Source organism: Psittacula echo, assembly GCF_963264785.1.
Source record: "Psittacula echo genome assembly, chromosome: 1".
Taxonomy (NCBI): domain Eukaryota; kingdom Metazoa; phylum Chordata; class Aves; order Psittaciformes; family Psittacidae; genus Psittacula; species Psittacula echo.
The window spans coordinates 96218861-96244654 of NC_137735.1; the positions used below are offsets into that span (position 1 = coordinate 96218861).

At 40.5% G+C, this 25794-nt stretch overlaps 1 protein-coding gene across 2 annotated transcripts in view; it reads left to right on the plus strand.

Moving 5' to 3' along the window:
• Positions 1 to 453: 453 nt before the first annotated feature.
• SYT10 (synaptotagmin 10) overlaps positions 454 to 25794 on the plus strand; it is a gene marked incomplete at both ends in the record, with an annotated part of 34496 nt that continues 9155 nt past the window's right edge. Inside the window, 3 exons of one of the 2 annotated variants that reach the window (XM_080622899.1) lie at positions 454 to 604; positions 12737 to 13094; positions 18668 to 19229. In XM_080622899.1, coding sequence (XP_080479025.1) covers positions 454 to 604; positions 12737 to 13094; positions 18668 to 19229 — 1071 coding nt within the window. The remainder of the gene's footprint in view (positions 605 to 12736; positions 13095 to 18667; positions 19230 to 25794) is intronic. The other variant, XM_080622900.1, reaches the window with a different exon arrangement.

Below are 25794 nucleotides of genomic sequence, written 5' to 3' on the forward strand. Positions count from 1 at the left end.
ACCCACAGCTCAGCACCGCTCCCCTCCCCTCCCCTCTCTGCCGCGCCACTCGTCCCCGCTCAGCCCGGAGCCACCTCCACGGGAGCCATCCCCCAGAGCGGAGAGGCGAGGAAGGAAAAGTTTCCCTGGGGGCATAAAGAGCCCCCCCCTCCCCGCGCCGAGCACCCCCCCCCCCCCGGGCTGCCATTGGCCGAACCGCCTACCGCAGCCCGCCAGGCACAAAAGGCGTTGCTAAGTGGATGCTCATATCCCCCCTCATTTTATTTTTTTTCCCCTCTCCCTCCCCCCTTTTCTTTTGCCTCCCCCCTCTCCCCCCTTAACTACTTCTTGGGTTCACTCGCGCCGTCGCGGCCGCCGCTCCGCCCCGCTCCGCTCCCCGCGGGAGGCTGCGCGGGTCGGGCGCGGAGCCGTCCCGCTCCGGCCATGGCCTAAAGCGGGCTGCCGGGGCAGAAGATGAGCTTCCCCGCAGAGGACGGCGTGGGCAGCCTCTGCCACAAAGCGCTGCAAATCATCTCGGAGCTGTGCCTGGGCGGGCAGGTGGAGCGGGAGAAGTGCGCCGGCATCTTCCCCCTGGAGACCGCCCGACAGGGCATCGGCGGCACAGGTACAGCCACCGGCCCCTCCGCCACCGGGCTCGTTCTGCCGCCGCCACAGGGCGGGCAGCGCCGGCGTGGGCGGCCGAAGAGCGCAACTTTTCCCTTCGCCTTCTCTGCGTGCGGAGGGGGCGTAGGCACGCGGCCCGCTCTAAAACCGTCTCTCTCTCGCAGCTCGCGGAGCTTCCCGGGAAGCAGCGAGGGCAGCGTCGGCACTGCCGCCGGGGTGGCGGCCAGTGCCTCCGGGGAGACGCGGGGCAGCGGGCGGGGGAGCAGGCTTGGGAGCGGGCAGCACCGAGACGCGCCGAGGGGAGAGAAATCGCCGCCGACGTGCGAGCCCCTCCGTCTGCCGGAGCCGTGCCGCTGCGGAGACGGCTCCTTCCCCCCGCAGCCCGCACGTTTGCACCCTGCAGCTCTGCTCCAGCAAGGTTTTCCCCGCGGTGGGAGTTTCTCTTTCAGCAAAGCTCGGACCCGGGCTGTTGCCTGTGTGCGCGGGGCCGTGCGTGCGGGGACCGGGGCAGAGCGCTGCGGTCGGTGTTCTTAGTACGGGTGATAAGGTGTTCTTATCGGTCGCCTTTCCCTGCGACATGGTTTGCGCCCGGTCGCATCTCACTCTTTTCCCCGGCCGTCCTCTTGTGTTCGTCGTCTCTCGCTGGCGCTCCCCTGAGCACGCGGAGCTTACGCGGAGCTTGCGCGGAGGTACGGCGGAGCCGGCGGCTGGTAGCCCCTGCAGCTTAGGACGCAGTCTGGTCCAAGGGCACAGGTCGCCAAGCCACGGCTCAGAGTAGCCCTGGCGATGAAACTTGGAGGAGCCCCTGGTGCTTTCCGAGCCGGGTTTGGGGTGAGTCACATCCACCCCGTTTGTGGCTGAGGGTGGCAGGAGGACTTTAGGACGGCCCGTGGGAACCGGTGGAGTCAGGGCACCCCTCCGGTCAGGTCCAGGACTCCTCCTGGAAAACTGGGAAGGGGAAGAGGAGGAAACTCGGGTTAATTAAAAAAATTCTCAGGGTCGAAACCAAATTTTGACTCCTGAGGGTGGTATCTTTGGTCACTGGTTTCTACATTGTCTGGTTCTTTTGGAACCGACTTTGTGCTGTATTTGCGTTACTCTGTAGAGTACACTTATGTGACCTTTGCCTTCGAAAAGAAGGCTTTTGTGTCCTATTTTTAGGACAGGACTTGAACATTAGTCCAAGTTCTGTGCTTTATTTCTTCCAGAAGGGATTGGTAACCTGTCTGTCCATAAATGCAAATGGACAGCTTGCATTATGGACAGCAAATGCCAAGTGTACAGTGCAAGTTAAATAAATTAACACCAGGTCATGAAAAGTAGCAGGTCCTCAGCATGTGCCCAGCTGTGCTGTGGTTGCTGCCACAGCTGTTACTTTTTCTTCTCTTATAATGCCCACAGAAATGACTGCAAATTCCAGGTCACTTGTAGTATCTCAGAACAAAAAACCTGTTGTCTGAAAGAGGAGTTATTCTTCTTTCCCATCCTGACCCAGGTGATTCTCCCAGGTCTTTGTGCTGGAGGTGAGCTCTGATTTTGTGGCATAATGAAGGTGAGCATGTCCTGACCCACACCTGGGGGGGTTGTGGGGGTTGTAGCAAGCTTCCACCCGCATGGATCGTGGGTTTGTTGTGCTTTGTAAAGCTGATTACTAAGTATATTTCAATTGCACCCTGTGCTAGTTGTCTTGGTCTGAATCATAGAAGGTTGCATGAAAATAAAATTACCCTACAGAGCCTGGAAAATTGTGCTCTGAAAGGATTAGTTGATGTGATTTTACAGAGTACTGCACAAGGGGTCAGTATTAGGTGTCATATAGAAACAAAGCTGATGTACAAACAGGTGAGATATGGAGGCTACAAATATCTCCCCATGAGGTAAAACAAGGTTTGCTGTTTGGAAAATGTGAACTTCAATACTTGCCTTGATAGTGCATTGTTTAGAGTAACAGGAGCTTCTTTTTAGATGTGTCTTCAAAATCAACCATCTTCTATTTTCATTTATAGATGTTAACTACCTTGAAGTTGTTGGATTGAAAAAAAAAAAAAGCCCAGTAATTAAAAGACCACAGGCTTGAACCACTGGGTCCCACATCTCAGCTGAGTTCCTAAATCTCACTTTTTCCCCTGTAAAATGAAATTATTATTAGATTATGGGTGTCAACTTTATTGGCACATGCATTATATTAAACATTGTCTCATTAATAACACTGCTAATAAGCATACATTAATACTTTATATCTCCAGAGGTGGAACAGACACACTGCTATTGCTGATAATTGACAAATATTTAAATATGTAAACACGCGGATAGACAAGATATAAGTATCACTTGCATTAATTTTATGAACTGAAACATTGTAAATTCAGCTTAGGCTGAGAAAAATGAGGTAACTGAAAGGTGAACCATGCCATATCTCTTTTGCTCTTCAAATGCATGTGGAATTCCTTATCATCTCTATGGGTAAGGTTAACGTTGTCCACAGTGTTGAACATCCATATTTCCTGTTCACTGAAGGTAGAAACACTAAGTGTTCTCCATCATTATTCTGCGAATGAAGTCATAAATGTTTGTGTTTTTCTGAAATACCTGTCTCACACATACGATAGTAGCATTTGATTATCATGAGAGTCCATATCATGTAGCCATATCCTGCTGTGGCTGCATAAATTCTGCACAGTTCTGGTGTCATTCAGCCATAGCTGTGTGGCAGAGAGGAGGAATGGCTAATTCAGCCCTATCAGTTTGTTGTATGTCCCAAAAGCACTTTCCTAATATATGCTCACACTGGGTGATAACACATCATGCAGCCAGTTCAGTTGTTTGCTCCCTGAGGCTGTAGCTATAGCAGTATTTTGGGAATTAGCTTCTACAACAAGCACTGAAGTGTATGGAGAAGAAACTGCTGTGGTAAGAGTAAGAAAACACCTGAGCTGTGAGGAGTAGTTCTGGAAGATGTGGAGAAGATAAGAGACTGTGAGAGGGTTATTGCGAAATAATGGTTTATTATTGTATGATGTTACATTATAGAGTCATACGTAAACTTTCAGTAAAACCCCAAAAACTAAATAGTCCAGGAGACAGTATAAAGAGGAGAGAAAAGAAATAACAATAGTAGTTGACTAAATAGGGATAACATATTCTTTCTTTAAGTGATAGCTTCATTCAGTTTTCCACATCTCAGAAAGATGATACCTAAAAGTGTCACAAAGGTAGCATAGGTAAAAATCACTAATGAGATTTCATTGGGGAAAGAAGTCTAAAAGATAAGGAGACCCTTGGAAAGGGTCGTTTCCATACTTGGAAAAGAGAATGCAAGAAAAATTTCAGAAGGGAAAAGAGTAGATGGTGAAAAGGAAACCTGACCATTTCTATTTAATACAAGAATAAACATGCTCTGGAAGTCAAAACCATTATAAAAGGCAACTAGAACTGCTGTAATATGGTTATGCTGGCGGGTGTGATGGTTGGTTTCTGTTCAGCTAGACCATGAAAAGCAGCCAAGCTTCTCAGAGGAATCAGCTACTTGAGGCAAAAGATGCACCACCCAGTCACAGGCTCAAAGCAAAATATGAGACAACATTGACCTTGCAAACCAAGAAGTTTCACTGGCAAGAAGAGAGGCTGTGTACTGTTTTTTTGACAGCGTAGTTGTCTAGGTATGAGAAAGAAGCATAAAAAGAGTAACAGAATCAAACACAAATAATAAGGAGCCAGGGACACAGAACAAAAAATGGAGAGTATGGCTTTGAGAAAGCAGAGTACAACAAAGCACCACCTTAGGACCCTCAATTACTGCTCACTGCTTGGGTCAAGAAGGGGTAATCGTGTTCAGTGTAATGGATAATTAATTTATGGAAGTCACGGCAAAGAGGCAAAGAATCTTAGTGAGGTAAATAATTTTGTAAATTTCAAACAGTTTTAGACAATTAGTGAAGATAGACATCTGCTGTCGTATTTTCTGCCCTGGTAATTACAAGGGCTATTAATTCACTCATTTCAGGGGAATGCTCAAGTGAAAAGATTAGGAAGCTCTTTACATTTGTGGTACCTTTATATAGTTAGACGACTATGCGAGCTTTCTTCTGAAGCGTGTAACCTTTTTGGCAAAATGCTGAATTAGATGTGCAACTGTTTTGTCTTTATTTTACACCTTCTTGATTTTCAGTAGATTTGGGAAAATGATTAAGAGGTTTGTCAACTAATAGGAAGAATTCAGGTGGAAAATATGTAGGAGCTGGATGTGCGGAATTGCTCCTGGTGAAATTTATCTTTAATCCAAGTAAATTATTTTCCAGAGGTGTCCAAAAATAATACATGCAGCTTGGTTATATCTGTATTTTGACTCAGGTTATCTGATTAGTAAAAGACTCTAATTAATTTTTGCCAGTTAAGCATCCCTTCTCATTTTTAAAGGAACCAAGCACATCAAAGCCCCAGTTGGGAGCATTTCTGAAGGTTAAGCCAATTGCAGGGAGTGTAGTGAGGGGAGCTTTGGCATCCTGCTCTAGGAACGCACGTTTAAAGTTCATTGTGTGTCCTCTGCAAATGGTAGGCACGTTTTGCTGTCCTTGGCTTTTTTTAGGCTTGCTGCTCCTCTAGAACTTCACAATCTCATTTATCAGTTCCCAAGGGGAACTGATGCTTTTAACAGAGATGGGAAACCAGTTGCGTTCCTGCCAGGAGGGCATATTAACCATGTAGAGTGGGTAGAGAGTTCTAGAGAGTAATGGTCTCTCGTGCTCTTTTGCTTGTCAGACAATGAATTTTTTTAAGTTGAGAATGCCAAGATCATCACCTTCTACAGGATTATTTGTTATTCATCTAAATATTTCACTCACAATTAATTTATTAACATGAAAGTTTAACCTACCAAGTTTCTAGCCCTACTAATGATTGAGAATTTTCTATAGAAGTACAGAGGGAATAAGAAAACCCTGGAGCATCCCGCACATGACTATTTGGTAATAAAGTCTTGCTTTTCCCTGAAGACCAATGTCTTGGGTCCTCCTTCTGTACCTGCCATGAGTCTTGTGTTGGCTGTCAGCTGCTTCCCTAATAGCTGTCAACCTGCTGATGGCAGCTGGTGGTTTACATTTAGTCCTGGTTCCTTTAAATACAAGTGTGTGCAGGCACGCATTGTGCACAGACACACAGGGTATAACTTCTTCTCACTGTGCCAAAGCTAGCATAAAAGGGACCAGAAATGGCTTGAACAAATGTGAAGACTAGGATTGTCATACAAGAAAGTAAGATTATTCTTCATGAGAATGTAACTGCTGCGTGAAACAATTGAGCATTCTGTAACAGAGAAATGTGATAAAATTAAATACTAAACATTTGAGCAGTTAACAGACTGATCAAATTATTTATGGTACAGCTCATCACCTGGTCAGAACAAAGTTATTACCAGAAAGAAATATGGTTTGAGAGGAAAAAAGTGCAGGGTTACTGAAAAATATGCTTTACAGAATCAGTGTTAACAAGCTATGAAAACCAGAAATGCATCTAATTCAGCAGCATAAAGGCAGAACAGAGGGATAAACATACCACAGAGACCAGATTTATTTACAATAAATGTGAAGGCAGTCACAACAATGCAGAAGTGCTCAACATGCAGACAGCAGCAATACGCAGTAAAAACAAGAGCTGATGAAAGAATCTTCCCCATGCGCATTTTGCAGAGAAATACAGATGAAAAATACAGAAACATTTATAACAGCTAGAGGACAAATCTGTGATGATTAAGATAAAGTGACACTGTTTTTCTGGGTCTTATCATATGTGTGGGATGCTTCTTACATGATACCGAGTAAGAATAAACATAAGCATGACAATTCATAAATAACACTTGAGCTGCATGAACCTTGTTACAGCTTGGTATGCTTATGGTATGCTTATGAATAATAGCAGTCCTGTGGGCTTAGGATGTATTTTTGTTTCATGCTAGTCTGAAAGAGGATAATGAGGGTTTCTTGCAGATACTTACAAAGGCATCCTTGCAAGTGTGAGAGCAGCATGGGACCAATCCCAAAGCTGTTTTTTTTGCTTAAGGGAAGGCAAGGTGGGCAGATGTGGGTTGAGCAGAGTTGGGAGTACCTCCTGTTGAGGTTAAGTGAGAGTTAACATATAGAAAAGTAGGTAGGCCAGAGAAAGCCTTGGAATTGGAGACAAATAATTTACATTTGGTATGTTAAGAGAGGCAAATTTGCAGGCAAAATACGGTGACTCTGTCAGGCAAAAGTGAGTGCCATCTTCTCTAGCTACATACAGCACACAAAACATGTTCTGAGGCTCATGAATCAGCTGTTGTGGGAAATTCCTTCTGATTGCTGGAAAGCAAAAGGTAGTGTTGTCCAGGAGAAAGCTAATAACCTTTTGGAAAATACCCTGTATCTGCTGTATATCACATAATCTAAAGTTCTGTACATGAACTTTGAAATGCCAAAAGATTCCATCTGTGGTTGTACAGATACAGATTATGAGATGGTTTAACAAATAATATAACTTAGATAAAATTATTTTGACAAGAGATTAATAATTTCATGTGCTGTGATCATTACAGTGATACCTGATTCCCTTACTGTCAAGAAACATACTACCATAGAGCTCTGTTAGCATTAAGAAATGACACATCAGCCAGTAGATGGTGATGACTTTTGAACATCAGACTGAATTAACAGCCTAGGAGGGAACACATTCACAATAGGGCTAGAGTAAAAAGATTTTAGTAAGGTCTTCAAAGTATATTTCTTCATGAGAACAGGAAAGGAGATCACACATAGACTCTTAAGTGAAAGGCTATTTTTGCCATTTGAAATTTAAGTTGGGTGTTTTGACATATTCAAGTTATGAGGGAAAATACAAGACTACACCTGCCACTTTGAGACACGCTAAAGTATTATATCACCATCTGCAGGGATTTGGATGAGACAGGTAATTGCGGAAGATCTGCTAATGCTGAGTAAAAATGAACACCAGCAACTATTTATGTTCTTCAAATTTCCCTAAGGAAAACTGAACAGCAGAAATGGTCGGTTGGACAAATTAGTTTATATGCATGGGGATAAGGGAGATTTATTGGATGCAGACCTTTTATAATTGATAAAGCTCCTGCTTCCCTCCAAAGAAAATCAGAGACATATTAGTTTATCTGATTGAGCTTACTCCTGATATTCCAGACACAAGAGTTCCCTTTAGAGTGGCCACCATGGAATGGTTGAAGTTCTTTATGGCTGATGAACAAGAGAACAAATTAAAAGTTAAAGGAAAATAAATTTGAAAAATGTTACAGACATTGTACTTTACATATTTGAGAACTAAGATCAGATATAGACCAAAGGGTGGGTGAAAAGACAATATAACCTCCTTTTTTCCCAGGTGTTCCTTTCCCCCCTTTCCTTTGCCGGCCAAGAGTATGTTCTCTTTCACGTGGTCCACATCAGACACGTGCCTGCCTTTATACATCTGGGCAGAGACATCACAGCGCTGTGTGTTCTCTCTCTTCATTCAAGATCATGGGTTGGTGGAGTGTGTTTTTCCAGAGTTAAGCATCAAGGGGTGTATGCTGTCAGGATAGTTACCAAATTGTAAATAAACTTAATTTGGTTTGGAAATGGATATCTGCCAACATGGATGTTTGTGAATAGATTCATGGGCAGAACTTTTATAAGGCAAGTTTCAAACAACAAACTCTTGGAAGCCATAGTACAGAAACCATTGCTCAAAACGTTCCCTAACATCCTTTTACATGCCTTTCTCAAATGAGAAATATAAGATTGTCCAAATTTCATATCTTGAAAGGGTATTTTTAATTAGAAAACCGTGAAGGAACAGGATAACTTTCTTTCAGTTAGGAAATGTTACCAAGACTATGAAGATGACTTCAGGACAGAATTCAGTAAAGGAAGATCACTTGGTGTGAACTGATAAATCCATTGAAGTTGCTGGAAGATTTCCCACTGATCAGAAGCAGGTATGTGAGAAAGAGGATTTTCTTCACATGCTAAGTTTACGCAGCATGAGAACAGGAATGGCAAAAGCGTAATGCTGCATGTCCAGATGCATATTCAGAAAGATGTCCTGTTCTGTGCAAGTGTGTAGCACTGAAGACAAGCTGCAACTACCAGTTCGGAAAAAGAGTTGTCAAGAAACTGCTTGTAGTTCAAGATGATTTTTCTCTTCCTTTGCACCAGAGACCAGTGAGAACATCGCTTACAATGTTGTCAGTTAAGGTCGTCTCAGAGTATATCTACTTCTGCCTCTAAAAACTTAGGCAATCTTTGAATTTGTCAGCAGTTCTACATCTTCAAAAACCAACCAACCAAACACACAAAACCTTACGTATGTGAAATGCAGCCCTGGTCTGATGATACACCCATCCTTCAGTACCCATTTTCCTTCCCAGCCAGGTTTCCTTGAAAGGAATGAGAAGAAGCTCCTAGTCTGCAGAACTGTTTCTTAGTGTTGTTTATTCTTAAACCAGCCTTCCTATAAAAATATGACGTATCTGATCTAACACGCAAAGGGTCTGAAAAGTTCCATTTGACTGCTCTTCTACAGACGATTTCAGTCTTCACATAATAGCAAATCTCTCACAATTGCTCGGTTGAGTGACTGTCAGAAGTGAGGAAATGAAGCAATATGCTTTTTATGTCTATTTATGTGGCATACTTATTGTTTTTTAGCAATTATGACAGTAATTAAATACTGTTTTGAAATTAACTTTTTTTTCAAATTGCTGGCAGCTATTTGTTGTATTATGATGTACAATATGTAAAGTTCTTTATTAGGAAAATAGCAAAATTGAAGACTAATTTGTACAACTGTAGAATTAGCTCCTTTGCTTTTAAGACTTGAGATGTTTCATGCGATTATTTTAGGGCTATAAAACATACATTTTCTGTAAAGATTGGGAGTGACTTAGAATTTGGAATAATTTAATGGAAATACAGAAAAAAAGCTTAGAGAAAGTCGAAGTACTGGAGTAGGTGTTGAAAGGAGACACCAAGTTATTTGAAGGCTTGAAAAATGTCTTGCAGTGAAAAACTTAAAATAGAATTGGCTAGAAATGCTTTGATGGAATGTTTTTCAGCAGATAGTATCTATTCATCAAATTGAAACTCTGCTGGAAAGGATCAGTTTTTGTATTTCTGGTTTTGAAATGTTTGCAGCAATTTCAAAGTTGTTAAAACATCCTGTTTCAACATTTTCTAGATGAAAAAAAAATAACACAATTTTCAGTTCTAAAAGCCTCCTTTCAAAATGTAAACTAATTATGGGAGCCATCTCTAAACTGAGATGGAAATATTGCAAATGACACAAAATTAAATTGGTTTTTGTTTTCCTTTTTTTAATTTCTGATAATAATTTTCAAGAGTTCTGCTTTTTGTCAGGTTTTGAGAATGGAAAAATAGTTTGTCTAGCTTGATTGACAATTCAGCTGGTTCAGTTTGTCAGAAAAGTTCCTTCAGTGGGCTATGCCTCTGTATAATATATTAAATTCACTTATGACCATATATTGGGTTTGCATGGCAAGGTTTTGGTAGCAGGGGGCTATAAGTGTGGTTCCTGTGAGAAGATGCTAGAAGCTTCCCCTGTGTCAGACAGAGGCAATGGCTGCCAGCTTCAAGATGGACCCACTGCTGGCGAAGGCTGAGCCTGTCAGCGATGGTAGTAGTGCCTCTGGGATAATGTATTTAAAGGGAGAAAAACTGTGCAACATCAGCTGGAGAGAAGAGTGAGAATATGTGACACACAGCTCTGCAGACACCAGGGTCAGTGAAGGAAGGGAGAAGGTGCTCCAGGTGCTGGAGCAGAGATTCCTCTGCAGCCCATGGTGCAGATCACTGTGAGACAGGCTGTGCCCCTGCAGCACATGAAGCCCATGGAGGTCCATAGTGGAGCAGATACCCACCTTCAGCCCTTGGAGGACGCCACGCTCGAGCAGATGGATGCCCAGAGGAGACTGTGACCCTCTTGGGAGTACATACTGGAACAGGCTTCTGGCCCTGTGGAGAGGGGAGCCCGTGCTGGAGCAGGTTTGCTGGCAGGACTTGTAACCCCACAAGGGACCCATGCTGGAGCAGCCTGTTCCTGAAGGACTGCAGCCTGTGGAAATTACTCACATTGAAGAAGTCTGTGAAGAATTGTCTCCCATAGGATTGACCCCGTGCTAGAGCAGGGGCAGAGTGTGAGGAGTCTTCTCCTGAGGAGGAAGGAGTGCTGAAACACATGATCTGACTGCAATCCCCATTCCCTGACCCTTGCACTGCTGCAAGGGTGGGGAGAGTAGGGAAATAGGGAATGAAGTTGAGCCCAGGAAGAAAGGAGGGGTAGAGGGAAGGTGGTTTTAAGATTTGGTTTTATTTGTCATTATCCAACTTGGATTGTTTGGTAATTTTTCCCAAAGTCAAGTCAAGTGAATGATCTCTCTCTGTCTTTATCAATGCATGAGGCTTTTGTTATATATTTTCTCTCCTGCCCAGCTGAGGAGGGAAAGTGATAGAGCAGCTTTGGTGGGCATCTGGAGTCTAGCCAGGGTCAACCCACCACAGGCCATTCTCTGGCACTGAGGCCAACTCACATGTAAGAACCTCTCTCCATACTTTTAAAGTTTGTCATCTGCTGAAACGGAAGGGCCACATCCAAACCACCTCTTAAGAATGATCGTTGGCCTACTCTGATTCCTGATCCATGCCCAAGAACTGGCTGGGATTGTACAAACTGTTTGATTTTGCTATTCTCACTCATTTTCATGTAGAATGGACTTTAAGTTCAGTGTTGGTTACTGAGAGATGCATCTGGATATCATATATTAATAAAGAAAAATTTCCCAGATTTTCTACTGGAATCTTCATCTCTCAAAGGGACCTGTGAAGTACATACTGTACCATGGAGCTAATACGTACCTAGAGGACTATTTCTCTTCCTATGATTCTCAACTACTCAATACGCTCAAACTCTTGTTGCACTTTTCCACTGGTTCAGTTTAGTAGCCTGGAGCTATAGATACAAAATATTAGCTGTTGAACTGTCAAAACTTGTAACAAGCAGCAGCCATTACTTGAGGGACTTCTGAGCAGGGTTTACTGAATACTTTTAAAGCATGTAAAAGGCTCCTGTCAAAAGGAAAGGGATTATTTTTTTAGTTATATTTTATAATGTTAAATGATACTGGAAAAATCAAACTGAAACATGTCACATAGAATAAAACTCCTAATTAGGGCTCAACTGGCATTTCTGGTGATCCACCATCTCCTAAAATGCAAGTCTGTTCACAGAATTTCATTGATATGAAAACTGTTCTCCTATCTTTGACCATGCTTTTGGATATGCTAACAAATTGTGGCAGAAAAAGTCAAATACGGGGCAGCAGGACAAGCTGAGGATACAGTATGATCTCTGTATAACTCGGGGCATTTTATACTATACACTAAAGCCAGCTGCACTTTCAGAGCAGAATTTTAGATGCACATGTATATATAAGATATATATATATATATATAAGATGCTGTCTTGGTCTAACGCAGTCTTGGTCCAGAGTTTAAGAATTAACCCTAGAAATTTCTTATTTATGACAGAAGATATCCTGTCCCTATTTATGCCACTTAAACATTAGGTTTTAACATGTCTCTGAAGCAGTTAGCACACAGAGTAAAAAAATGACAAGTCCTGAAGAAATTTGTGTATCAGTCTGGCAGTTTAGAACTGGTATTTCTTCATGTGCACTCATAGAAAATGTTGACTGCGGTTTTTTTCTTTTTTACACAAGATGTGTTCCTGAGCAGAGACCCTTTGACAACAGTGGCTGGGAGTTGTTGAGAACATTTGGATAGTGGCTCACTTCCTGAGAAGGCTGAGTGTGTAGCCAGTGGTACAGATACTGGCCCTTGGCCTGAACAAAAAAATTAATGGAGTATTTATGAAATCGAATATTAAAGAATGATAACATTTTAAAGGTACAGGCTTAGACATCAAAAAGAAAAAAAAAAAACATGTTAAATGGGACTTTAAAGGTCTACGCAAGATAATGCTCAAAATACCTCTATCTCCTTACCTGTGTCATTTTTAATTTTTTTTTCTCTCTCCATGTTTGTCTGTCATGATGATCTTTGTTTCTAATTCCTTGCAGACATCTCAGTCAGTCTGTTAGCAGTAGTCGTCAGCTTCTGTGGGCTCGCCTTGCTGGTAGTCTCGCTTTTTGTCTTTTGGAAGTTGTGTTGGCCCTGCTGGAGAAGCAAACCTCTCACTTCCAATGCCAGTAATGCCCCGCAGAGCAACTCCAGTGCTCCTACGGAGGTTTTTGAGACCACTGAGAAAAAGGAAGTTAAAGAAAATGGGAAGCCTACAACAAAGGTACTTGAAGCTGCATTGAAAATTAGCCACACTTCTCCTGACATACCAGCAGAGGTCCAGAACGCACTGAAAGAGCATCTGATCAGACATGCGCGCATGCAAAGGCAGATCACTGAGCCCACATCGTCATCAAGGTGAGTCAGGGGCAGTCGTGTTTGTAGCACATTTCCTGGAAACAGGTAGAGCCAAAATGCTCTGCTGAAAATTTCCAGGATCCTGGATTATTCACTGACTTCTTAGCAGTGATGGGTGAAACAGCAGACATGTGAAGACAAAGCCTCAGTGTCTTTTGAACAGAATATTGTGAAACATACAGTGTATCTTCAGTTGATCATTATTTTAACATATGAAGATCAAACCTACATCTTCTACTACTTTGTAAAGGCATATGTTGCTGCTTTAAGCATTTCCATTTTCGGTTTTGTGTTTAGGAAAATCTGTTTTGATGTGATTTTTTTAAAGTACCGCAAGTCTAGCTTTTCAGAGATATTTTTATAGATGCAGCAGTTGCTTTTGCAAATGAAAGTTTCCCTCTCCACTAAATAAACAATGAGATTATTGTTGATGACACATTTCTTTAATGCATAGTTTGCCACTTTTAAGGGAATTAAAATCCCAGTCTAAGAATGTAGATTCTTAAGGGCTGATCTTAGAGCAGTACAGTTTCTATATAGATATTTAAATAAGTGACAAGTATGTAATATTCCTGAAGTAATTTCTTTTGTATTGAAGTGGAGGGCAAAAAGTTTTATTTTGTCTTAGGTACTCCTCTATACTGAAAAGTATTGAAGACATGCAGTGACCTATAGTTTCAAATGGTATTTTCTTCAAATACTGTCAGCAAATTTAATGCATTCAAAACAAACAGTGAACTGCAAAGATCACTTTCTACATAGAGGAAAAAAAAAACCCAAATGTTTTATAAACAAAGAAGGGGAAAATGAAGGCTAAAGAAGACCTAGAGTATTGCACAATGCTATAAGTTAGCATACAAACACTGTATAGGAAGCAGCTTTCCCTCAATAAACCATTTGATAAATGAACATATACTACCAAAGGAAAACAAACAAACAGCAAAAGGCTGACATTCACGATAATTGTTGAAGGCACAAGACCGGAGAAGATGTGCTTTACGTTTAGCAGGCACATATTTTGCTGGCCTTCTGTGAGTCCCTAGGACATCATTTTGCCAGCTCACTGTGCTCATTGTGGTGAGTGCTGAAGTGCTTTTCCCAGCTATTCCAACAACGTGGAACAGCCAACAGGCAACCACAGGAGGCTCTCAAAAAAAAGAGCACTCCAGCCAGGGGAGGTCTAACTGACTTCCGCAGCTGAACCATCTCCTGAATTATGAGACTGTACAGCTGGCTTTAAGCCACATTGCCCTGGCTATGCCTGGCTCCAGCTACTGTATACATCTGCTAACAGAGAGAGCACAGTATCCAAGGCACTCTGAGGAACGTTTCCAAAACACTGAGAGGACAACTTTGAAATTGTAACTGTTCCACCAAACAAAGAGAGACCAAAGCTGATAGAGCTTGGCATGACGAGGATATTACACAACTTGCTAGTACCTAATAGGATATTAATTGGAAGAGTTTTATCCATCATGTACCAACAGGTAAATCTCTAGGTAATCAGGCTGTCTGACTTTCTGAGCAGACAGAAGAAATAGCTGGCTGGCAAATGGACTTGAATAGTCCCTGTGGTACTATAGCGAAAGTAAGAAGTTTCAGGGACATGATCCAGAGCTACCTCAGGCTATGAAAATATTCCCAAAGACCTCTAGAGTGATTTGGACTGGGATCTAAATGCATATAAAATATCTGTGAAGCAAAGGACAGTTTTATGAAATTAAAACTCCCATCAATCCTGCTCTTTCTGCATATGTTGGTAACTTTGTAAGGGAGCTTTCTCTTTTTACCCTCTCTAGATTATCAGGGTTAAATCTGTCCTTGTGAAGGACAGTTCATTTGCTTTGAATAACCCTTATTGTCCCACCTTACCCAAGTAATAGCAGGATATTTGGGCACCACCTTCTTTTACAGTTTGCTGAAAAACTCTGCACCCTTGCTCCAAAACATATTTAGAATAAGATCTGTCTTTAAAATTACTCAGAAGTGGTCCTTTCTGTATTTGTAAAGGTATTTTATTGCCTGCCTTAAGGGAGTCTTAACCTTCTGACAGCCCATATTAATTATTGATGCCAAGAACATCGTGTGTGAGATGAAGGCTGGACTTTAGGCCAGCTTTCTGGATTTTAGTAAAGGAAATGGAATCATATTATCTCATTGTAATTGAAGCATAACAATTTTAAGAAGCCATTCAGAGCAATAATAAAAGGTGCCTGTTGATTTTTTACAGGCTGCACATTTAACATGGAGACCTGTTAGTGTAGGGAAATGATGTGTTTCTGATTAGTTATTACTATATAATTTTCATAGTTCCTGATAATATGAAAAGACTTGCTTGTTAAAAATAAAGACAACAAGCTCTTTAGTACTTGATACCAATAAACAAGTAAACTACAATATAACAAATCCTGCACCAGTGGTGTTCATTTACAAACATTTCTGCCCTGTTACTGAGAACCACTCTTCCCAGTACTTTGTGAAAGTATTCTCTGATATAGTTTATTGCTTCTATAATGTTCCTTTCTTCAAATTCTTACCTATATTTTCAAATGGCATGCTTTTTGATCTTTAGCATTAGGTGGGAGATGAGCTTGTCAAGTAAGTCAGTTCCCAAAGGCACAAAAGCAAAAGTGAGGTTCTTGGGGATGCTAAAGTTAGAAAAACAAGCAGGTCTGTTGACTTTAGTGATTGCAAGAAGGAGACAGCAGCCTCTGTTCTATTTAAATACTGTAAGTGCTGATGTCCATTCCTGGTTTTAGTCCAAAAGATTGGTCTAATGTCATCTAGGAAAGCTAGATTAGAGCCACACCTCATAAATCTCAAGTCATATCATAAATTGTCATCTTATCCTTCTCTTTTGTTGTACATATGGCAGTCTTACTGAGTTGGAAATCAGCTTCATACTATCAGTATTCCACAATATTATATTAGAGATGTAACTACAGATTTACTGCCACTCAAAATGTATTTGTTCTAAGTTATGGAAGGTATGTCTATTACAGGAGTGCTATGTGTAAGAACCACTAGAGGTTAAAGTACCTGCTTTGCACACGTTAGTAGCTTTGCAGCATTTTCACAGCCTGGTTGCCTGACATCCTTGTACTTCATTATCACAGTCATTAATTCCTTTGTTATTGCAGAACAAAGGAAGATAAATATGTTGCCATGACAACAATGAAACATCTTAATAATTAAGAGACCAATTAGCTGTCTTGGTGAAATGATGTGACTCAGAACAGATACTAGGCGCTATGTAATTAGGACTTTGGCTTGGTAGAGCAAAAGTGCTGCTGTTTCCCACAGGGAAAAGTCGTATAGCTGCACTGTTTTGCTTAGTGACATCTTGCAGCAATGACTACATTCTCTGGAAGATCTTACGTGCATAAAGTTTGAAAATTTGAAAGAAGGCTTGTACCTTACAAAGCATGGATTTGGGTTTTATATGTTACATTTACAAGCATTAATCCAGATCTTTATAAATTCAAGAGACATTGAGGAAAAGAGATTTTGTCAATTATGTGTTTTCACTCAAACTGGAAATGCCATACAGTCAGCTTCACTGTTTCCCCTGCATACACAGTTTTCTCCACTGCTTGTCTATGACAGAGTTTGAACATGGTTATCTGGTTATCTCAGTACTAAAGCTGCAGGTGTGAGGAGCACTCAGGAAGGCCTGCCTGCACAGGTTTCATTAGCACAGATAGAAGTAGCAATAACACAGGTCTCCCTGAAATTCATTATGAGTCAAAGATACTAGAGAGCTAGTGCCTAAGTTGCTGCGTGCCCAAATATTTATTACTACTATATTCTGGGTGGAGTTCAGTTCCTTCCCTGTGTTTCACACATATATGAGGCTGGGCTTTTTAGACAATAAGGTCACAAAGACAGCCCTGTAACTCCCTAAGAACAATATTGTACTTATCTGAGTAAGGAATTTTCCAGTACTCACTCCATTCCATCATATACTATGAATTCAGGGAGTTTTAACATTTGAAAACCTTTCAACTTGTCCGTCTGTAAAAAAAGAAAGGTGGAATGTTAGGTGTTACAAGAGGAGTGTTTGAGATCAGAACAGCTGGATTTTTTTGAGCTACTTTAAACCTATACTGTAATATTCTCCCTCCCCTATTCTAGTGTTATGCTAGGACTGCTCCCTGCACCAAGCAGTACTTTAAAAGCTGAAAGAGGAAACATTCTTGTCTATTATTTAATGGCTGCAGATTACCCTCTTGTATCTCTGCTCAGCTGAACTGTGGTAGTTTTGTGCTTCATGCCTTCTGCAACCACTTCACTTACCGCAAAAATACAAATAATATCTATGAAATCAGTCCTGGTTGTTTTCAAATGGACAATTTGCATTTCTGATTTAAAGAAAGAAACACACAGCTGTGACACCTCTTGTTTTCAGAACACAGCACCACAGGGAAACCAAGCAATAAGGCAAGGCTGCATTTGGCATTAATAAGCAATTGATTTCAAAAAGCAGAGGAAAGTCTGACAATTAAATTGTTTTTTAATGGCAACTAAGCATGCTCACTGGAGGAGGTAGTGAGCTTTTTCAGTACAGATTGTTGGGGTAGTGAAGTACCAAAGAAGTGTGAAAATGTCCAAAAAATAAACTGGACAGTGTGGTCATAATCCATGTGCTGATGATTAATTCTACAAAGCTTTTTGACCAGTGTTGCCATACTTTTGTAAGGCTGTATTGCATGCCAGGGGTTTGATTTCACTCTTAGTAGGAAATTTATGTTGAGGTCCATGAGTAAAGATAAATACATATGCTTATGCAACACTGAATTCAGAATTACAAGGATTTAAACATACTGGTTCTTGCTAGAAGTATAGGAATCCGCTTTCTAATACACCACACGGCAGAGTGTGAGAACAGATGGAAAAAGAAATCACAGAGAAATGTTGACCAGAACTTTGAAATGTATTGCATCCGGAACAAAATATTCCAAGTAGGACTGGAGAAGGCAGCCTGTACCTCTGTGTAGCAAATACCAAGCGGGTGTATATAAAATGTCTTAGGATGGCAAAGAACTGTGCTGAAAACCCCCAGACATGGTTCTGCATGGCCTTTTCAGGTGCCTTTCGTAGTGATCAGTGTGAAGCTTGGTAAATATTTAATTAGAAAACCACTATGGAATGCCTCCAGAAACCAGGAAATGCAATTCTGAAAGTAATTTTTTTGTGCCTGACTGCGCTTTACTCAGGCCCTAGCACAGTGGGATCAAGCAATGTTGGAACTGTCAGCTTGTTCTGTGAAAGAACCTGAATTAAGTTTCAGCTGCATAGCCTGAAAATAAGGTTATAAATATATGAATTGTGAGGACACTGGGTGTCTCTCAGACCAAGAAGTTAAGAAGTTCATTCTGAATGATTATTTCTTCTCAAGGATATTTTAACACTAGAAGTATCTGGGGGGAATGGGGGAGAAGGGAAAGTATTTTAAAATTATTCTAAAGAGAGGAGCATTTACTATTTTGTTCTTATATTTTCTACTTAATAATAGCCAAGTCTTTTCCCAGAGATAACCATGGCCCATTCTGTGTGTGTGTGTATGTGTGCAGGCACAATTCTTTCAGGAGGCACTTGCCAAGGCAGATGCAAGTGTCCAGTGTTGATTTTAACATGGGGACAGACCCGATTTTGCAAAGGGGAGAGACGACAACCAGCATTGGGAGAATAAAACCGGAACTCTACAAACAGAAGTCTGTGGATTCTGATGGGCAGCAAGATGTGAAAACATGTGGAAAACTCAACTTCACTCTCCGGTATGATTATGAGAATGAACTTCTGGCAGTCACAATTGTCAAAGCCTTAGATCTGCCTGCTAAAGACTTCACAGGAACATCTGACCCCTACGTTAAGATTTATCTGCTCCCAGATAGGAAAAAGAAGTTTCAGACACGAGTTCACAGAAAGACATTAAATCCTGTCTTTGATGAAACCTTTCAGTTTCCTGTAGCCTATGATCAACTCAGCAACAGGAAATTGCATTTCAGTGTTTATGATTTTGACAGATTTTCTAGACATGACATGATTGGGGAAGTTATTCTTGATAACCTTTTTGAAGTCTCAGATCTCTCCAGGGAAGCCAATGTATGGAAAGACATCCACTGTGCCACCACCGTAAGTAATGTGTTCCAAAAGCATTAACATAATATTTTTATGTCTTTTTTGTAGTTTGTGGCAGAGCCTCTGTTTATCAACAGTCTGGAACAAAAAAAAAGAAAAGAAGTTGTCAATATTTTCCTGTGAGTGTAGGAAAAAAGATGCTTAGGAAGCTATAAAATGTAATTACTAAAAAAATCTTCTGGGAACATACCATCACCGTCGTGGCTTACTGTGCATATATAAATTAGGTTTATTAATTAAATACTACATCATGAAAGTCACTACTTACCAAGAACAATTAATGTTTTCCTGTTAGCAAAATACCCTGTCCTTTAAAATTACTACGTATTTAGGAACAGGGCCCATTCTGCTCTTCATAGCAAATTTTCATACGTTGGGAATCTTGTGAAGGAAGAGAGAAAGGCTAAAAATGCTTGAAGTCTAATGTTCTTTGCTGGCTGCCCTGTGGTTAGGGTCTCCAGTAAATGTATCTCCATTGCTGCTGGTTGCTAGCAAAACTCAAGAGGCAGAAGTAAGTAGAGTTAGGTAATAGAAATCATTTTTTTATTGTTGCAAGCAAGAAAAGGAGGCCACTGCATTGATGACAGGATGGATGACAGGCTCCCAGTGGGAAAACCTCCAGTCTCCAAACATCATATTTATTAACCTTGAAATCCAAACTCATCTTTGTCTGCAATTAGAGAGAAAAAAAAAGAAAAAGGTAGGGTATGGGGTGGGTTTTTTCTTTTGTTTATTTTGATTTTGGTGGGGTTTTTTAACTACTATGCTATTTATATACAAATTTTCCCATCCCATGTTCTGTGGAAATATCCAAGTCATCTCTGGGTTTGAGCATGGGCTGGACTTTCACAAAGGACAGAGCAGTAGTAGACACTGCTGCAGTCACAGAAGGTTTGTACAGCCCCTTCAGCAGAGCCTTTTTTCCCCAAAAGTTTTCATGCTGTTCATTCCTGCTAGACAGGGAAGTTTAGGTCTGCATAACTATAAGGACACAGAAGACTGGTATTTCCTTTCCAGTCTGAGCATGAGAAAGAAGAAAGGAGATATATTTTTAGTGTGAGGTGTCCCTGCCCATGGCAGGGGGGTTGGAACTAGATGATCTTAAGGACCTTTCCAACCCTAACTGTTCTATGATTCTATGATTAGGGAGCAGAGCATAGTGGAGACAATTTTTGAACGCAAATTTCTAAAACTGGCTATTTATTTTACTTGCTGGGTCTACCAAATTGGTATGAACAGCCTTTGGCCCACCTCCAGAAAATTGTTTCTGTGTATGCTTAGTTTGATTGAGCTCTGCTTTTGGGTAAATTGAAGAACTGTGTTCTCAAGCTCAGAATTGGGTCTGTGTTTAAGGCCTTGGAATAATAGCCCAGTAACATTTTTTAAAATTTCTTCTAGATTTGATATTATCTTTAACACTTTAATAATTATTTAAATGCTCACTGGTCCTTTGGGACGTGTGTGTATGACATTTTTCACTGATAGAATGGTTTCAGCAAATTAGAATCCCTGGACTGTTCATCACCAATTTTGAGCAGATCAAAATGCCATACCAAATTATGCAGTCTGGAGAGATACTAATATACATCTGAATGGGAATGATTGCAAATCTTAGTGCTGAACTCTAATTGAAGTTTCTTCCTCACTAAGGAAGAATATAGTAGGTTGGGAATCTTGTGAAGGAAGAGAGAGAGGCTAAAAATGCTTAACTACTTTAATTACTACATGCAGTTATAGTGCTTAACTCACTCTGCTGGTGTTGAAATTTAAGAGAAAGCATGAAGGTTTTACATTTCAGCCTTTCAGCCAGTATAGTTTACAGGATTGAGTGTGTATGAGTAAGTTGTCTCCACTTAAGCTGTTAACAATAAACACATAACACTGAGGTATCTTCTAGTAAGTATGGGGTGACCACATCAGCTTTCACAAGCCTTACCCTGTTCGCAGAAAATTGTGTGAGAAACTGATTGGATTGATATGCTTTTCTTGACAAAATGAAACTCTCCTATAATATGTCTTTTTACTATATGTGCAATGTGCTGCTTTGTGTCTTACTTCAGCTGTTTCATGTAGATTAAAGTTGGTTAGTAATAGAAGTTTCTAGTTCTGCCATTTCAGAAGTCATAAGATGAGGGAGTCAATCCTGCACAGGAATAAACAGTACATAAAATGTTAATCAACGGGGAATTACGGTCTTAAGCACCAGATCTAAAGTTTGCCAAAGTTGCTAACTAGCAATTAAATAACTAACTAATGCTTGGCAGAGTCAACAGACTTGGATTAAACCTGGAAAAGAAAAGATCCACCTGGTTCTACAGTTAGTGAAAAGGAATTGTACTCCAGGCAGGCATACTTTGGTGTTCATAAAGAATCTTTAAAAGTCAAACTGGCTGTCTCAGTGGGAAGGTCCTTACTTGCACTGTAGAGCACAGGAACCAAGCTGCCATTCTGCAAATTTATTTCTTTTATGCTTTTTCGCTCTTCACCTCTGCTCTGTTTTGTTGTATGTTCTCTAAAGCCCTTTGTTCAGACATGATTTCTACACCCAGTGGTTTCGTCGTGATAGATGGTAGTGATAGATCAAAGGATTAGTCCAAAACTTATAAAACAGCAGAAGTAGCCTCTCCTCAGCTTTGAGTCTTTTACATCTCTTTCATAGTCAATAATTTTCTATGCAGAAGGTAGAGTGAAGGTTAAAATTCATTCCTTTTACCTGCTTGGAAAGAACCCATTTTTATGACACAATGTTCTGCAGTCCTGGAGTTGAACACCTGCTAGACAGATTTACCAAGGAAAGGAACTACAACATTTTACTAGTGAAGGCAGTTACCCCAGGAGATGAGGAGATTCTCTGCTACGCAAAGATTCTTTGTCAGTAGTTAACATAATTTAAAAAGATTTGCTTGTACATCTGTAAGGAGTTTTTATTTGTTACAGGAAATACATGATCTGGGGAAGAAATCAGACTGGGTGATTGCACTGAGTCCTGTTGGCCATAAAATCAATAACTGTTGAAATCTACAATTTGAATACTTATTTTGTTTTTTCACATAATAGTAATTTGAAACTATTTTGTAGAAGTGCAGGATTGCCCCCCACACCCCCTCATTTTTGTCCTTATGGTTTTCAACTGTTGATATTGATTCATCTTTTGTAGTTTGGTTTTTTTTTCCTTTTAACTTTTCATTCATACCATCATTTCTCTGTTATATGACATGTCGAAAACCTACAGCTATTGTATACCACATAGCATGTGCCTGTTGTAAGTGCTAAAGGATCTTCATTTCTTAATATGAAATTGTCAAGGTAAATTTGGTATAAAATCAGTTGTGGAAAAGAAGTATCTTAGATATCTGATTATATTAATATCCCCAAATTTTGGTTATATATGGGTGAGTGAGTTTTCAATAAATAATCCATCATTTACTTCTGTTCATTTGATTAACTAAAAAAACCCCAAAAACCAAAACCTCAAGATGCAGCTTTGCACCACCTATGGAGGTTGTTCAGTACATTGGAATACTGTAAGTCTTAATTCACTAATAATGATTAATTCATAACATCAGAGGCGAACAAATAGTATCAAATGGATTGTTTAGTCAACATACCTAGCTTCTGCTTTTTTAAAGGGCTCATGAGTTTTGCATACATTTCTGATGTTTTGCTACTGTCAAAATATACCACATACTTAAAAAAATATTAAAAACCCAAAACTCATGTATTGGAATCGTTAACAAGCACTAGTGCAAATATTCAGTGTCGTAAAAATGTTTAGACAAAAAACCCAACTCTAGTGATCTTAACACTTCCTGGGTATAAAAGTTTATTAACTTCCCATTATACTTTTGTGAATGATTGATTGCTTTGAAAATCATTGCATAAGGAATCTGTGAGCTCTGTTAGTGGAACCAGTTATAGTAAACTATGCAACTGGGGAAAAAAAAAAAAATAGGGCCCAGAATTTAGATGAAAGCCATTTCCACCACAATAGTCTTTTGAGGGTGTTAGTCATGGAGCTGTCATATATTTGTAGCCTCTTGAATTATCTCATGCAGACAGATGGAACTTGATTATTATTTAGTTTTCTGACACCAGGCATTTCACTGATACAGCTTTCTCATTTGTGAAGTGGGATATAAAAGAAGGTTTTGTAAGGACACACACTGCATGTGATGCTCATGATGTGTGATTGCTGCTTCTAAAGCGCTTGGCATATAAGTGAATAGCATTGCTGGAAAAGACAGAAGTGCTTAAATACCTCTTTTTAATGAGGGGGACAGTAACATTTGTCTCAGTTCATTTATCTCAAAACTTGCCAGAGTAGAATGTCACACAGGTAATCCTGCCTCTTATAGAAGGAGATTCTTCTGACTTCCTGACCAAACAAAAATGAAGCCCACCTCTGCAGTTTACCCAGAGCAATTACAGGCATAATCTTTGCTTAGTTTTCTCCATAGTTCGCTATTTCATAAGTGGACAAAAAATGGCACAGTAGACTGTACACTGAGTAAGGCAATAGTGGCATAGAGCCGAAAAAGGTATGTCTAATGGTAGTCAAATGTTGAGGCCACATTGTAGGGATTGTCCTATTTCTTAGTGTTCAAAGAGTAACACTATCAGGAAATGTTTTATCACCAGAAATGTAGTGGACTGTGCCCTACAGTTAGCCATCCTAACTTGTTAGTAGTCCATCAGAATGGATGTTTCTGGAAATGTACATGAAAGCTTTAACACAATGTCAGAGAGGCGTGGAAGAGTAAAAACTTGTCAGTATACAAACATTTACCATCTCTATAGAGGGAACAGCATTTTTAAAGCTAAGAGAAGCTGGCATTTGTAATTTCTGCTCAAGGCCAGCAATATAAAGGTTTCACTTGATTACCTGCTGCAAAATATTCTGGGTCAATCTTTCCAGAAACGTGTTGAGGCTTATCATTAGTTTTGGGACTGCTTTATGTTGGAGTCATAACTAGAAAAAACAATGGAGAAAGAGTAGGTGTCTGTCCAGTTACTGAAAGCAGGAAAGGTTTGTATTACTATTGAACACTTCTTTTCATTTGAAAGGACAAATTATTTTAATATTCTGCTTTGCTAGAGGCAAACTGCTACTTTCAGTCTACCTTGAAAATAAGAAAATGGGTTTCTTCAAGGGAAGTTAACATCTCTGCATCCAGACACTACCATGGTAGCTATGCTAAGGTGCAACGCTTGACTGACCTGCTATGTCCTAAGTGCTCTCTGAGTTTCTCACTGCAAATTGTCTCTTTGCAGTCAATGCATTGCTGCTTCGGAAAGAGCTTCTTCATGCAGGAAGCCACATACATTTTGGTTCATTTATGTGCTGATGCTACAGTTAGTTCACAGAAGTACCTCTGTTCTCAGCTCTTCTGAAGCAGGAATGGGCTTCCTTTCTGCCTGGCAAGATGAAACTACCTCCCTGGTGCACAAGACAGATGGTTATGTACAGAAGGAGTGACAAAAGAGCATCCAGGAGGCTTCCCAAGGCGCTACTGAGAGCATTCAGCTTGCTGGACCCAGCATGCTGTCTCAGGGAGTCCTCTCTATGCAATCAGGACTGCAATCAGCAGCTGTGAACCAGAGCAATCAGAATGTCTGATTGGCAAAAACAAGCATTAGGCCTTCACAAGCAGAAGATGCAGTCATTATAGAGCAACAGGCCCCACTGCTTCCACTGTCTTCCAGAGAGGCAGGAACAAACACAAACCTCATTGATTCATTTCCCAGGACAACAGCTCAATCAGTAAGTGGTGCTGGGAGGAAGAAAAAGATCTGCATTTGATATGCAAAGAATAACAGGAGAGGAAGATAAATATTAGCTGTGGGGGCAAGGTTTCCAAAGTAAAATCGCTTTGAAAGGTGGTTAAATTAGCTCTCCATTTCTCTTCATGTAACTTGATAGCTCCTGTGATAGCTTAAATACCTTCAAATACTAAATACATAGATGAGAAAACAGGCAGATTGGTAGGTTTATGTATGGCTTTTTACTATTATTCTTTTAACTCTTAAGCTATATCTCAAAACACGAAAGATCTTAATGCATTCTTAACTAACTGTGTGAGGGAACAGGTTTCCCTCTTCTTTCCATCCAATGCCCAACATTTATCGTGATGTTTTATTTTGTCCCTGATTCTTGAAACTTGAGGTCAGTAGTTTTTATTGGAAAGCAGGAATATGTACAGTATGTTTCTAAACAGAACAAGGGAAAAAAAGAGAGAGAAATCTTTCCTTTAGGAAAACTATATTTCTGCAGTACTCAAGTAATCCAAAGGTCTGATTCTGCCAATGCATTTTTCTTTACATAGAATCATAGAATAGTTAGGGTTGGAAAGGACCTTGAGATCATCTAGTTCCAACCCCCCTGCCATGGGCAGGGACACCCCACACTAAACCATATCACCTAAGGCCTCATCCAACCTGGCCCTGAACACCGCCAAGGATGGAGCATTCACAACCACCCTGGGCAACCCATTCCAGTGCCTCACCACCCTCACAGTAAAGAATTTCTTCCTTAGATCCAATCTAAACTTCCCCTGTTTAA